This window comes from Phyllobates terribilis, unplaced genomic scaffold, assembly GCF_046119375.1.
Source record: "Phyllobates terribilis strain yellow unplaced genomic scaffold, ASM4611937v1 Scaffold_1__5_contigs__length_1240528914, whole genome shotgun sequence".
Classification (NCBI taxonomy): Eukaryota; Metazoa; Chordata; class Amphibia; order Anura; family Dendrobatidae; genus Phyllobates; species Phyllobates terribilis.
Window position 1 is genome coordinate 661,420,235 of NW_027362761.1, and position 14,216 is coordinate 661,434,450.

General features: G+C 40.1%; 1 protein-coding gene across 1 annotated transcript in view; it reads left to right on the forward strand.

Moving 5' to 3' along the window:
• Positions 1 to 14,216, forward strand: part of LOC141273299 (transmembrane protein 59-like) — a 324,881-nt gene that overhangs the window by 110,322 nt on the left and 200,343 nt on the right. Inside the window, exon 4 of the mRNA XM_073684938.1 lies at positions 13,645 to 13,794. Coding sequence (XP_073541039.1) covers positions 13,645 to 13,794 — 150 coding nt within the window. The remainder of the gene's footprint in view (positions 1 to 13,644; positions 13,795 to 14,216) is intronic.

Genomic DNA, 14,216 nt, shown 5'->3' on the forward strand with positions numbered 1-14,216 from the left:
CAGAAGAAATAGCACAACAAATTGTGGGGTCCATTTTATATTGTTTTCCTTGTGAAAATTTGAAATTTGGGGTGAAGCTAATTTTTGTGAAAAACAAAATGTAAATATTACATTTTTAATATTATACCCTTCAAAACTGCTGATGGTAAATAAACGGTGCTTGCTGGGCTTTGTGCAGGGCTGACGTTTTTCTATGGTCGGCAGTCTTGCAGCATTCAGGACCTCAGAGTCCTTCAAAGCGCTGGGATTCTGGCGCAAAGCGATATCTCTGAACAGCGACATAATCGGCTCAGGTCCCGATTATGTTAACCCTGTGTTAGATGTTTGTGAGAGGGAGGGGGCTTCTTCTCTCATGGGAGCCGATGGTTGGCATGGCAACTGGAGGTCAACTGATGACCTTTGGGCCTTTCAGCTGTGGTGGCCTGTTAGACTGGGGGTCTGCTATAAGCCACCAAATATAACAGAGAAGAATGAGAATCTGCTATTAGGACAAATAGACAAAGTAGCAAAACATAATGAGGTGATTGTAATGGGGGATTTCAACTACCCGGATATTGACTGGGAAACAGAAACCTGTAGATCTCAGAAAGGAAAAAGGTTCTTGACAAATATTAAGGATAATTATCTCTCCCAACTAGTGCAGGAACCAACGAGAGGGAAGGCCGTGTTGGACTTAATATTGACTAATAGGCCTGATAGAATAACTGAGGTACAGATAGGGGGGCACCTAGGTAATAGCGATCATAATATTATCGACTTCAAAATACCCTTCAGTAGGGTTATCAATAAGGGAACAACAAAAACATTAAACTTTAGGAGGGCGAGGTTTGATCAGCTGATAGAAAACCTTCAACTTATTGACTGGGACAAAGTACTTAATCAATGGAATACGAATAGTAAATGGGAAACCTTCAAAAGAATTCTGAATACTCAGTGCGAGAGATATATACCGTATGGGAATAAAAGGGCCAGAAATAAGAGGAAACCAATATGGTTGAACAAGAACGTAAAAGGGGCGTTAAATAGCAAAAAAGAGGCATTCAAGAGATTAAAACAGGAAAACAGCAAGGAGGCACTAATGTGTTACAAGGAAAAAACGAGAACCTGTAAAAAACAAATAAAAATAGCGAAGGAGGAAACAGAGAGACGTATTGCTAGGGAAAGTAGATCAAATCCCAAACTGTTCTTTACGTATATAAATAGTAAAAGGATTAAATCGGATAATATTGGACCGATAAAAAGTGAGGAAGGCAAAATCATAGAGAAAGATGAGGATAAAGCTAATCTATTAAATAATTTTTTTTCAACAACTTTCACAAAGGAAATAGAACTAACAGGAGAAATGAGAAGTGACAAGCTTAATCCTCCACTAAGTATGACAAATCTAACCCAAGCTGGGGTACAGAAACGCCTCAGTAACATTAAAATAAACAAATCACCGGGACCTGATGGCATACACCCACGGGTACTAAGGGAACTAAGTAATGTGATAGACAGACCGTTATATCTTATATTTAAGGACTCTGTTGAGACTGGGTCTGTGCCACTTGATTGGCGACAGGCGAATGTAGTGCCGATATTCAAAAAGGGAGCGAAAAGTGACGCCGGAAACTATCGGCCGGTGAGTCTGTCGTCCGTTGTGGGCAAAATTTTTGAAAGCTTCATTAAAGAGGCAATTACGGAGCATCTTGATGCTAATAATCTTTTAATCCCGAACCAACATGGATTCATGAGGAATCGCTCCTGCCAAACAAACCTGATTGACTTCTACGAGGAGGTTAGCTCTCGAGTAGATCAGGGGGAACCAGTGGATGTCGTGTATCTCGACTTCTCAAAAGCGTTCGATAGCGTGCCACATAATAGGTTGGTATACAAAATGAGAATGATGGGGCTGGGGGAAAATGTCTGCAAGTGGGTAGCTAACTGGCTAAAGGATAGAAGGCAGAGGGTGGTTATAAATGGAATATACTCAGATTGGGTAAGCGTCACTAGTGGGGTACCACAGGGGTCTGTACTAGGCCCAATGTTATTTAATATCTTTATTAACGACATAGTCAACGGGATAAATAGTAAAATATCAATATTTGCAGATGACACAAAGTTATGTAAAACAATTAATACAAAAGAGGACAGTGCAGACCTACAGAGGGATTTGGATAAGCTGGGTAGGTGGAGCATTAAATGGCAAATGAGGTTTAACGAGGAGAAATGTAAGGTCATATATATGGGAAGGAAAAATGGAAGTCACCAGTACTCACTGAATGGGAAATCATTGGGGAATTCAGAGATGGAGAAGGACTTGGGCATCTTGATTGATAGCAAACTAAATTGGAGTGCCCAAAGTCAGGCCGCTGCTGTAAGGGCAAACAGGGTAATGGGATGTATCAGAAGAGGTATAGCTGCAAAGGATGAGAACATTGTTCTTCCACTGTACAAAGCACTGGTCAGACCACACTTGGAATACTGTGCTCAGTTATGGGCCCCAATATATAGAAAGGATATAAACGAGCTTGAAAAGGTACAAAGGAGGGCAACAAAATTAATAAAGGGAATGGAGGGACTGCAATACCCAGAGAGGTTGGCAAAACTAGGACTATTCAGCCTGGAAAAGAGAAGGTTGAGGGGGGACATAATAAATATGTACAAATATGTTAGGGGACAGTATAGAGATCTTGCCCGGGATTTGTTCAAAAGGAGGGATATTACGGTAACAAGAGGGCATTCACTAAGACTGGAAGAGAAAAGGTTTCAGCACCAGCATAGGAAGGGGTTCTTTACGGTAAGAGCAGTGAGAATATGGAATTCACTGAGTGAGGAGACGGTAATGTCAGATTCACTACACCAGTTCAAGCGGGGAATGGATGCATTTCTAGATACCAGGCAGATTTCAGCATATACTTAAAAATAGAATAAAATAGTAGGTTGATACAGGGATTTATTCTGACTGCTGGTTTCAGAGTCGGGAGGGAATTTTTCCACAGGTGAAGATTGGCCAAATCATTTGGGGTTTTTGCCCTCCTCTGGATCCACTTTAGCAATTACAGAACTAACAAATCGAACTTGATGGACGCAAGTCTTTATTCGGCTTTACAAACTATGTTACTATGTTACTAAGCCAGAAGCAAGGTCTGACAGGCATTCTGACAGTGTAAAACTGAGAGTTCTCATACATTATATGTAAATCTAAATGTGTCAAACAGAGCGCACAATAGAGTGATACCCATGCACAACTCCTATGTAGGCATGAAGAAAAACAGCTGCTGCTGCCCCGTGGCTGGTGGATATTGGATTCAGTTGGATGAACACATAAATGGGCTGCGCTGCTTGATTAAATTAATTCTTCAGAGATGATGATGATGATGAAAAGGCTTTTTATCCACAACGCGTTTCAACGCCGTACCGGCGTCCTTTTCAAGTGCAAAAACCAAATGTGGTTTTTGTTTTTTTCACTTAAAAAAGACGCTGGTAAGGCGTTGAAACGCGATGTGAATAAAAAGCCTTTTCTTCATCATCTTTGAAGAATTAATTTACTTCAACAGCGCAGCCCATTTATGTGTTCATCCAACTGGATCCAAGTTCTCATAAAACCAGCTATCAGAGAAACAAAAGTTGAAGTCCCAGTGTGCCCACCGAGATCTAGCGGTTGGCACCAGGCAACAGCAGATCAATTTTTCTATTGGTTCCTTTTGACCACTGTGATATCACAGTGATCAAAAGTCAATAATTAGTTAATAAAATTCCCCTTCGTCATACCCTTAGTCATATAATAATTCTAAAAACAATTTTTCTTTCATTTTTTGCAGTAGGGTTGGGGTAGGGTTAGGGTTGTGTAAGGGTAGAGTAATGGGTTGTATTACAGTTAGGGTTAGGTTTAGGGTTAGGGTAGTGTTAGGGTAGGGTTAGGATTGTGTTAGGATTGTGTTAGGGTTGTGTTAGAGTTAGGGTTGTGTTAGGCTTGGGGTTGGAGTTAGGATAATTTTTTTTTTCAAAAGTAAAAAAAAAGGATGACGATATGGTCATGTCACGGGTGTGTCAGAGGTGACAGACAGTCGCCCTGCAGTGGTTTGCAGTAGATATCCACGTTTGGCAATGTAGACAGCTGCCTAGATAGGAGGCTGTCTTTAGGACCCAGCGACTACCTCCCTTTAGTCTGGGTGTATATATACCTGATGTGTCTAGGTGGGCGTCGTCGGTTATACTCATTTCTACTTGGAACTTGGCTGAAGCAGCATCACGTCCTCTCTGTAGTTTTGAGGCCGTGTGCCCTGTTGGAGTTCTTCTAAAGCTAAGTTGTAATTCCCCTGTGTTGTCTTCCCCTTTTGTCTTTAGAGTGCTAGCAGAGGTTGACTAGTGCTCATCTCCTTCCACCCCCAGCTTTAGCCTTTCACCAGGGATAGTAGGGCGAGGCACTTGATCTTCAACAGCTGCGGAGGCTGTATAGGAACGTTAGGGAGAGATAGGGTGACACTAGTCCAGATTAGGAGGTCACCTCTTCGTCCTTTCCCTAGTGTCTGGGCTCCCTTTCCCTTTCCCCTCTGTGTTGCACTCACACCTGGCGTGACAGGTGACTAGTGTTGAGCGCAAGTGCTCGCTACTCAAGGTTGCATCTGATGCTCGGATATGCATCGATATGCACAAAAAAAACATGCAGGGATTGCCTGCCATATACGGGCAATCCACATATGTTTTTTTTGGCTATCTTAAAGCCGCGAAACATGCAGAGCAGAGATGAGAGCATGTCACTCCAGCACCCGCGATACTCTGTGCATACTCAAGCACCCGATACAAACTCAAGCAGCGAGCACTTGCGCTCAACACTAATGACAACATATTCAATATGACAACCTAATGTTAGCAAATGTGTAGTACCTTTGGGTTAAAAATCCTCATTATACCCCTGCATAAAATCCTTTAGGGGTGTAGTTTCCAAAATGGGGTCAGTTGTGGGTGGTTTCTGCTGATTAGATACATTAGGGCCCTTGCAAATGGGACATGGTGCCCGCCGTCTCTTTCAGCCAAATTTGTGTTCCAAAATTCAAATATTGCTCCTTCTGCTCCGAGCCCTGTCATTTGACCAAACAGAACTTTTTGACTGCATTTGGGGTATTGCTGTGCTCATAAGAATGTGGGTATCAAACTGTTGGGTCCACTTTCTGGTGTTACCTCTTGCGAAAGTGAGAAATTTGGGGCTAAAGCAAGATTTTTGTGAAAAAAATGAACTTTTTCAATATGACGACTTAATGTTATCAAATTCTGTGTCGTAACTGTGGGTTCAAAATGCTCACTATACCCCTGGATAAAATCCTTGAGAGGTGTAGTTTACAAAATAGGATCACTTGTTGGGGGTTTCCACTGTTTAGGCACATCAAGGGCTCTCCATACCCGACATGGCGTCCGCTCTTGATTCCAGCCAATTTTGCGTTCAAAAAGTCAAATGTTGCTCCTTCCTTTCTGACCCCTGCCGTGCGCCCAAACAGTGGTTTTCCCCCACATATGAGGTATCGGTATGCTCAAGAGAAATTGCACAACAAATTTTTTGGTCCATTTTCTCTTGTTACCCTTGCAAAAACAAAAAAATTTTGGGTCTGAAGTAAAATTTTTGTGAAAAAGTTAAATGTTTATTTTTTACTTCCATGTTGCTTCAGTTCCTGTGAAGTACGTGAAGGGTTAATAAACTTCTTGAATGTGGTTTTGAGCACCTTGAGGGTTGCAGTTTTTAGAATGGTTTCACTTTTGGGTATTTTCTCTCATAAAGACTCCTCAAAATGACTTCAAATGTGATGTGGTTCCTAAAAAAATGGTTTTGTAAATTTTGGTGGGAAAATCAAAGTCAACTTTTAAACCTGATAACTTCCTAACAATTTTTTTTTTTTAAATTGTGCTAATGTAAAGTAGACATGTGGGAAATATTTAATAGCTATTTTGTGTGACTCTGATTTAAGGGCATAAGAATTCAAAGTTTGAAAGTTTCAAAATTTTCAAAATTTTTGCCAAACTTCTGTTTTTTCACAAATAAACGCAAGTGATATCGAAGAAATATTACCACAATCATGAAGTAAAATATGTCATGAAAAAACAGTCTCAGAATCAGTACGATCCGTTTAAGCTCATAAAGTGACACTAGTCAGAATTGTAAAATTTGGCCTAGTCATTAAGGGGTTAAGCCATAAATACGTATATTTCTGTAAATACAAAAATAAACTAAAAAAGTACACATTGTATTGCTGCGTCCGGAATGACCCGATCTATAAAATTGTCCCACTAGTTAACCCCTTTAGTGAACACTGTAAAAGAAAAAAAAAAGTGGCAAAAAACTGTGCTTTTTTTTATCATACCACTGAACCACTGAAAGTGGAATAAAACGCGATCAAAAAGACAAATGTAAATAACAATGGTATTGCCACTATACAGCTCCATTAGTGGAGAAATAAAAAGTTATACCTCTCAGAATATATTGATGCAAAAACAATTGTTTTTTCTATAAAATAGTTTTTCTTGTGTAAAAAACTGCAAAACATAACAAAAATTATATAAATGTGGTATCGCTGTAATTGTACTAACCCAAAGATTAAAGCTGTGTTTTCATTTTTACCACATGATAAACAGCATTAAAAAAAAACTCAAAAAACAATGCCAGAATTGCTGGTTTCTGTTGGTTCTGCCTCCCAAAAATCTGAATTATGTGCCCGAAAATCGTACCAATAAAAACGTCATTTCATCCAGCAAAAAACAATCCCTCACATGACTTTGTTGGCAGAAATATAGAAAAATTATAGTTCTCAAAAAATGGCGATGCAATAACTTTTTTTTGTATAAAAACATAAAAAACCCATGTAAACTTGGTATCACTGTAATCGCACCGACCCATAGAATCATCTTGCATTTGAATCGCCTCTGGTTTATTCATTCTTTTTTGCCCCATGTTCCCCCTACCATCCCCTTATCACAGGGTTTTTTGTATTTTTTGTTTGGATCTTTTGAAGTTTTAATCATGGAAATAAAGACTTTCTGATTTTAATTACATCATCTTGAATCGTAGATCAAAAAGTGGATCAACTGTTCCTTTCCCATAATGTATGAACACTACAAAGTACTGGGCACTACAACCACAGATTTGCAATTTTCATGAAGCAACATCCATTACTGCTTCTTTCTGGAAAACACCCTTAGAGTCAAAATTGTCAGTACACCTGTAAATAAATTTCAAAGGGGATGCAGTTTCCAAAAAGGGGGAATTCTGCTCTGCTAGCATTTAGGGGCTCTGTTTATGGAGTCCGCAAACTATTCTATGAAAATTTGTTTTCTAAGAGTCAAATAGCGCTCCTTCCTGCCTAAGCCTGTGTGACTATGCTGTACTGTACAACCACATATTGGGTATGGCCACGTTCTGCAGAAATTGTGTGACAAATTTTGGTTCCATTTTTACCAATTTCCCCTTGTGAAAATGTAAAATCTGGGGCTAAAACTATTTTTTTGTGTGGTAAAAAGTAATTATTTTTTTCTTCACCACCCAATGGTATAATATTCTGTGACACACCTGTGGTGTCAGTATGATCACTGCACCCCTAGATGAATTAATTGAGAGGTGTAGTTTGTAAAATGGAGGGGTTCTGCTTTTTTGGGACCTCATGGGCTCTGCCAATGTCATATGGCACCCGCAAATCATGACAGCAAAATCTGAACTCCAATATGGTGATCCTATCCTCCTGAGCTTTACACTGTGCCTAAAAAGGAGTTTTCGATCACTTATGGGGTATTGGCATATTCAGGAGAAAATCATAACTAATTTTACTATTCATTTTCTCTTATTACCCCTTTTGAAAATTACAATTTTTTTTTGTTTTGTATATTTTTTTGGGAAAAATTAGAAATTGCTGATAAACTTTTATCCCTTCTTACTTCCAAGCAAAAAAAAATGATGTTTCAAAAAGAAATAGCCTCAAAGCATGTCTGGGACATAACCATGCAGAATACTGGCGTGTCATATAAAACTTCAACAGTCCAATATTGTTGAACTTTTGGCTTTCTCACTATCCCCATGTGAAACACAAGGCCCCAAAACTTAATCATTTTAACTTTGTCTATGGGGGTACAGTTAGCAATTGATGACGTGGGGTTTTGGGCAAGAAATTGTTGAGTGTATAAATTTGTGTGGGTCTCCATGAGATTTACCAAATTCTCAGAGAAAAAGACATTGAAAAAGTCGGTTTATGTGAGTCCAGTGGTATCAAACTTGATTCCTGATTGTACCACAAAATCAGGAATCTGAGGCTCATAGTTTTTGGGGGTGCGGTCCATAGGGATTACAAATTGGTGGGTGTTGGCTCATTTGTTTTTCCTGGGGTGTCTACATGGAGGTTTGTTATCACAGGAGGAAGAAAAGGAGGCAGCAAAATAGAGGAAGGTGGCATCCTCTCCTTCATTATCAGTGTCAGAGGCCAGGAAGGCGTATGCCTCCTCGACTTAATACAGTCTTTGGGAAGAGCGAGACATTTTATTTTTCATGTGCGTGGTGTGTGTCTGTTGTGTTTTTCACGTGTGTGTGTGTGTTTGATAACCAAATTTTATTTGTGTGTTTTTGTGTTTAGTGTAAACTTTTTATTAATTTATTAAATTTACAATAGAATCTAGAAATAAAAAGAAAAAGAATATAAAAATTTGGTAAAATAAGAAAAACTTTTTCAACGGACAACAGTAAAAACAATTACTGAGCGCCCACAACCATCTGATGCTACTTCCGATTCAATATACTAGTAGAAAAAAACTAGTATAATTAGTACAATAATTTTCCACTAAAATTTTGAACCTGCAGATAGTAAACAGACTTCGGCAACTATCTGACGCAAATTGTGATTATATTGTAGTAAAAAATACTATAGTATAAGCTGGTTACTACAGTATGTTTGTTTTTATTGTGGATTACACTGTCCCTATTCTAGTCCTATCAAGTAATCAAAATTATTATTTTTATTTCATTCTTTTTTTACACTTTTTAAAAAAAACAACCGGATGCTGATCAGTGAAGAGTGCGGCTGATCAGAGCTCAACAGTTCCAAGATGCACACACGGAGGTGGTGCAAAGGGAGAGGGGAGAAGTAATGAGCAGGGAAAAAAAGGCCTGCCTAAAGGCGAGCACAGACGCTGATCAGCGATGTGCATAACTAATCAGCGCTCAGCGACTGCAGGACGCAGATATACATTTTGTATGTATGTTTTATGCCATTATTTGAAGTCTAATAGTGCAAATGTTGTGCTTGTAGTCAATATTTTACTATAGACGTTAAAGAATTATCTGGTCACATCATGAAAACGCCACAAAAAAGCCCCCAAACACTAAAACACTGAATCTGAATCCAGCTTAATGCTTGTTTCATACAGTACAGACCAAAAGTTTGGACACACCTTCTCATTTAAAGATTTGTCTGTATTTTCATGACTTTGAAAATTGTACATTCACATTAAAGGCATCAAAACTATGAATTAACACATGTGGAATTATATACTTAACAAAAAAGTGTGAAACAACTGAAAACATGTCTTATATTCTAGGTTCTTCAAAGTAGCCACCTTTCGCTTTGATGACTGCTTTGCACACTCTTGGCATTCTCTTGATGAGCTTCAAGAGGTAGTCACCGGAAATGGTCTTCCAACAATCTTGAAGGAGTTCCCAGAGACGCTTAGCACTTGTTGGCCCTTTTGCCTTCACTTTGCGGTCCAGCTCACCCCAAACCATCTCGATTGGGTTCAGGTCTGGTGACTGTGGAGGCCAGGTAATCTGGCGTAGCACCCCATCACTCTCCTTCTTGGTCAAATAGCCCTTACACAGCCTGGTGGTGTGTTTGGGGTCATTGTCCTGTTGAAAAATAAATGATGGTCCAACTAAATGCAAACCGGATGGAATAGCATGCTGCTGCAAGATGCTGTGGTAGCCATGCTGGTTCAGTATGCCTTCAATTTTGAATAAATCCCCAACAGTGTCACCAGCAAAGCACCCGCACACCATCACACCTCCTCCTCCATGCTTCACGGTGGGAACCAGGCATGTAGAGTCCATCCGTTCACCTTTTCTGCGTCGCACAAAGACACGGTGGTTGGAACCTAAGATCTCAAATTTGGACTCATCAGACCAAAGCTCAGATTTCCACTGGTCTAATGTCCATTCCTTGTGTTCTTTAGCCCAAACAAGTCTCTTCTGCTTGTTGCTTGTCCTTAGCAGTGGTCTCCTAGCAGCTATTTTACCATGAAGGCCTGCTGCACAAAGTCTCCTCTTAACAGTTGTTGTAGAGATGTGTCTGCTGCTAGAACTCTGTGTGGCATTGACCTGGTCTCTAATCTGAGCTGCTGTTAACCAGCGATTTCTGAGGCTGGTGACTCGGATAAACTTATCCTCAGAAGCAGTGGTGACTCTTGGTCTTCCTTTCCTTGTGCGGTCCTCATGTGAGCCAGTTTCTTTGTAGCGCTTGATGGTTTTTGCAATTGCACTTGGGGACACTTTCAAAGTTTGCCCAATTTTTCAGGCTGACTGACTTTCATTTCTTAGAGTAATGATGGCCACTCATTTTTCTTTACTTAGAATTTGAATTATGGCAAGAAAAAAGCAGCTAACAGTCTATTCAGCAGGACTATCAGCTGTGTATCCACCAGACTTCTGCACAACACAACTGATGGTCCCAACCCCATTTATAAGGCAAGAAATCCCACTTATTAAACCTGACAGGGCACATGTCACGCTGTCTCTGTATACTGGAGGTAGGGGGCCAAAGCTGACCCTAAGCTGGGGCCCTGACTAATCCCTCAACCTGGAGGTACTGTTAAAGGTACAGAGGTCCAGGCCGCCAGCGTAACCCCTACCTCCTGAGGATCCCTGCACCTAAGTAATCTAGTCCTGAGAAGGACCCCGATCACAACAAAAGAGGACAAGTAATAATATGCCCACACACAGTACTTAGACGAACGAGACAGTACAAGGGAAAAACCAAAACCACCTTGCATACAAAAACTACACAACTACAACAGAGGGAACACGAACGGGAAAGGAGATAAATGATAAAGCGAGGAAGGGAAAATACACTCCAAATACACTTATCTCAGAAACTCCAAATACCACGATCCGCTCTGTAAGTCTGTATGAAATGCTTTCACCGACACTTCCCAAACAGACCAGCAGGCATTTGAAGGAGACTCACTACAGCAGCATTGATTGCAGCTGGGCGAGGCTGGACCTCGTCTAGCACAGAGAGAGAGAGAATTAACTCCCTCACTGCCGAAAACACAAAGCACCAAAAAGTCAGCTGCGAGAAGTCAGGCTGTGTAATCGTGACGATCTTCGTGGCGACACACCCGTGACAGCACACCTGTGAAGTGAAAACCATTTCCGGTGACTACCTCTTGAAGCTCATCAAGAGAATGCCAAGAGTGTGCAAAGCAGTCATCAAAGCAAAAGGTGGCTACTTTGAAGAACCTAGAATATAAGACATATTTTCAGTTGTTTCACACTTTTTTGTTAAGTATATAATTCCACATGTGTTAATTCATAGTTTTGATGCCTTCAGTGTGAATGTACAATTTTCAAAGTCATGAAAATACAAAAAAATCTTTAAATGAGAAGGTGTGTCCAAACTTTTGGTCTGAACTGTACATCCGTGAAACAGAATCCATTCTTGCATTGGAAGACGTGTCCTAACCTGTGGGTCTGCTGACTTGAGTTAACTGCTTAATAGCACTTTGGACTTCACGGAGCTCAGTTAAATCCCTTCTAGATTTCAATCCTATGGGGACAGACAAACAGTTTTATTCCACGTGGTTCGCATAAAGGTACATCTCACAAAATTAAAATATCATCAAAAAGTTAATTTATTTCAGTTCTTCAATACAAAAAGTGAAACTCCTATATTATATAGAGTCATTACAAACAGTGATCTATTTCAAGTGTTTATTTCTGTTAATGTTGATGATTATGGCTTACAGCCAATGAAATCACAAAAGTCATTATCTCAGTAAATTAGAATACTTTATAACAACAGCTTGAAAAATGTTTTTAAAATCCGAAATTTTGGCCTACTGAAATGTATGTTCAGTAAATCCACTCAATACTTGGTCGGGGCTCCTTTTACATCAATACGGCGTGTCATGGAGGCGATCAGCCTGTGGCACTGCTGAGGTGTTATGGAAGTCCAGGTAGTTTTGATAGCGGCCTTGAGCTCGTCTGCATTGTTGGGTCTGGTGTCTCTCATCTTCCTCTTGACACAACCCCATAGATTCTCCATGGAGTTAAGGTCAGGCGAGTTTGCTGGCCAATCAAGCACAGTGATACTGTTGTTTTTAAACCAGGTATTGGTACTTTTGGCAGTGTGGACAGGGGCCAAGTCCTGCTGGAGAATGAAATTTCCATCTCCAAAAAGATTGTCAGCAGAGGGAAGCATGAAGTGCTCTAAAATTTCCTGGTAGACGGCTTCACTGACTTTGGTCTTGATAAAACACAGTGGACCTGCACCAGCGGATGACATGGCTCCCCAAACCATCACTGATTGTGGAAACTACACACTAGACCTCAAGCAGCTTGGATTGTGTGCCTCTCCAGTCTTCCTGCAGACTCTGAGGCCTTGATTTCCAAATGAAAATTGGAACTCTGTGACCTTGTGGAGTGTGTCAATGACTGCCTTCTGGACATCTGTCAAGTCAGCAGTCTTCACCATGATTGTGGAGCCTACTGAAACAGACGAAGGGACCTTTTTAAACGCTTAGGAAGCCTTTGCAGGTGTTTTTTGTTAATTATTTTAATTTACTGAGATAATAACTTTTATGTTTTCATTGGCTGTAAGCCATAATCATCAACATTAGCAGAAATACCAAAAGGAAGAACCAGGTGATGGCGCTGTCTTTGCCACCAAGTGAGATCAAGGTGCAGGAACTTCAGGTTCGTAAGTAAAAGAGGTGTACACCTGAAGAAGGCTGCAAACAGCCGAAACGCGTTGTGTATTTAGGTTTTATTGTTTTATATTATTGTGAATAATAAAAAAATTTCTTTTACTTACGAGCAACCTGAAGTTCCTGCACCTTGATCTCACTTGGTGGCTAAGACAGCGGCATCACCTGGTTCTCCCTTTTGGCATCCTCGCTGTGGGATACTCCTGTCTCAGGATTCAATCCCACCTCACCAGGTCGGCCGCAGTCTTTTGCAAATTCATCCATACTACAAGTGGGAGTTGTGCCTCTGCTTGCACAACCGCATCAGGTGAGCAATTTCCTATAGATACTCACACTTTTAATTGATCAAATCTTACTATGCTTAGATAGCGTCACATTTTTTCTCCTTTAGGAAATCTATTAGCAGAAATAAACACTTGAACTAGATCACTCTGTTGACTCTATATAATATATGAGTTTCACTTTTTGTATTAAAAAACTGAAATAAATTAACTTTTTGATGGTATTCTAATTTTGTGAGATGCACCTGTATAAAAAGTCCTTTTGTCCTTTTAACAATCTATCTGTTTTTGGCTAGACATGGGTGCTGTCAGGCTGCTATCCAACGATGCTTTCAGGCCCCCCTTCTGCTCCATCTAGCTTCACCCTTATACTGTGTCAATGACATTTTGATGTCTTGTCTATTTTCTTAATGTTTTATTTATCCCTAAAATGTAGATGCTGAATCTCAGACTTCCCACTTCCTTTTCTATATTTGACCTGATCTCTGACTTCTGCAGCGACATTGTGAGTTCAGCTCAGAGCTTCATTTCATCTACCTGGACTTTCTACCTGCAATCGGATGATGGAAAAGTTGTGGTGTTTCAGGTGAGTTGTAATTTCTACGTCAAATACTAACTGCTTTTTGTGATGCTATATAAATTTACGTGTCACTTAAAGGGTTTTCCAGTGACTCAACTTACATAGTAACATAGTTTTTAAGGTTGAAGGAAGACTAAGTCCATCTAGTTCAACCCATAGCCTAACATGTTGATCCAGAGGAAGGCAAAAAAAAAACATGTGGCAAACACTAAGCTCCACATTGGGGAAAAAAATTCCTTCCTGACTCCATACGACAATCAGACTAGTTACCTGGATCAACGCCCTATCAAGGAATCTAGTATTTATAACCTGTAATATTATACTTTTCAAGAAAGGCATCCATGCCCTTCTTAAATTTTAGTAGTGAATCACTCATTACAACATCATGCGGCAGAGAGTTCCATAGTCTCACTGCTCTTACAGTAAAG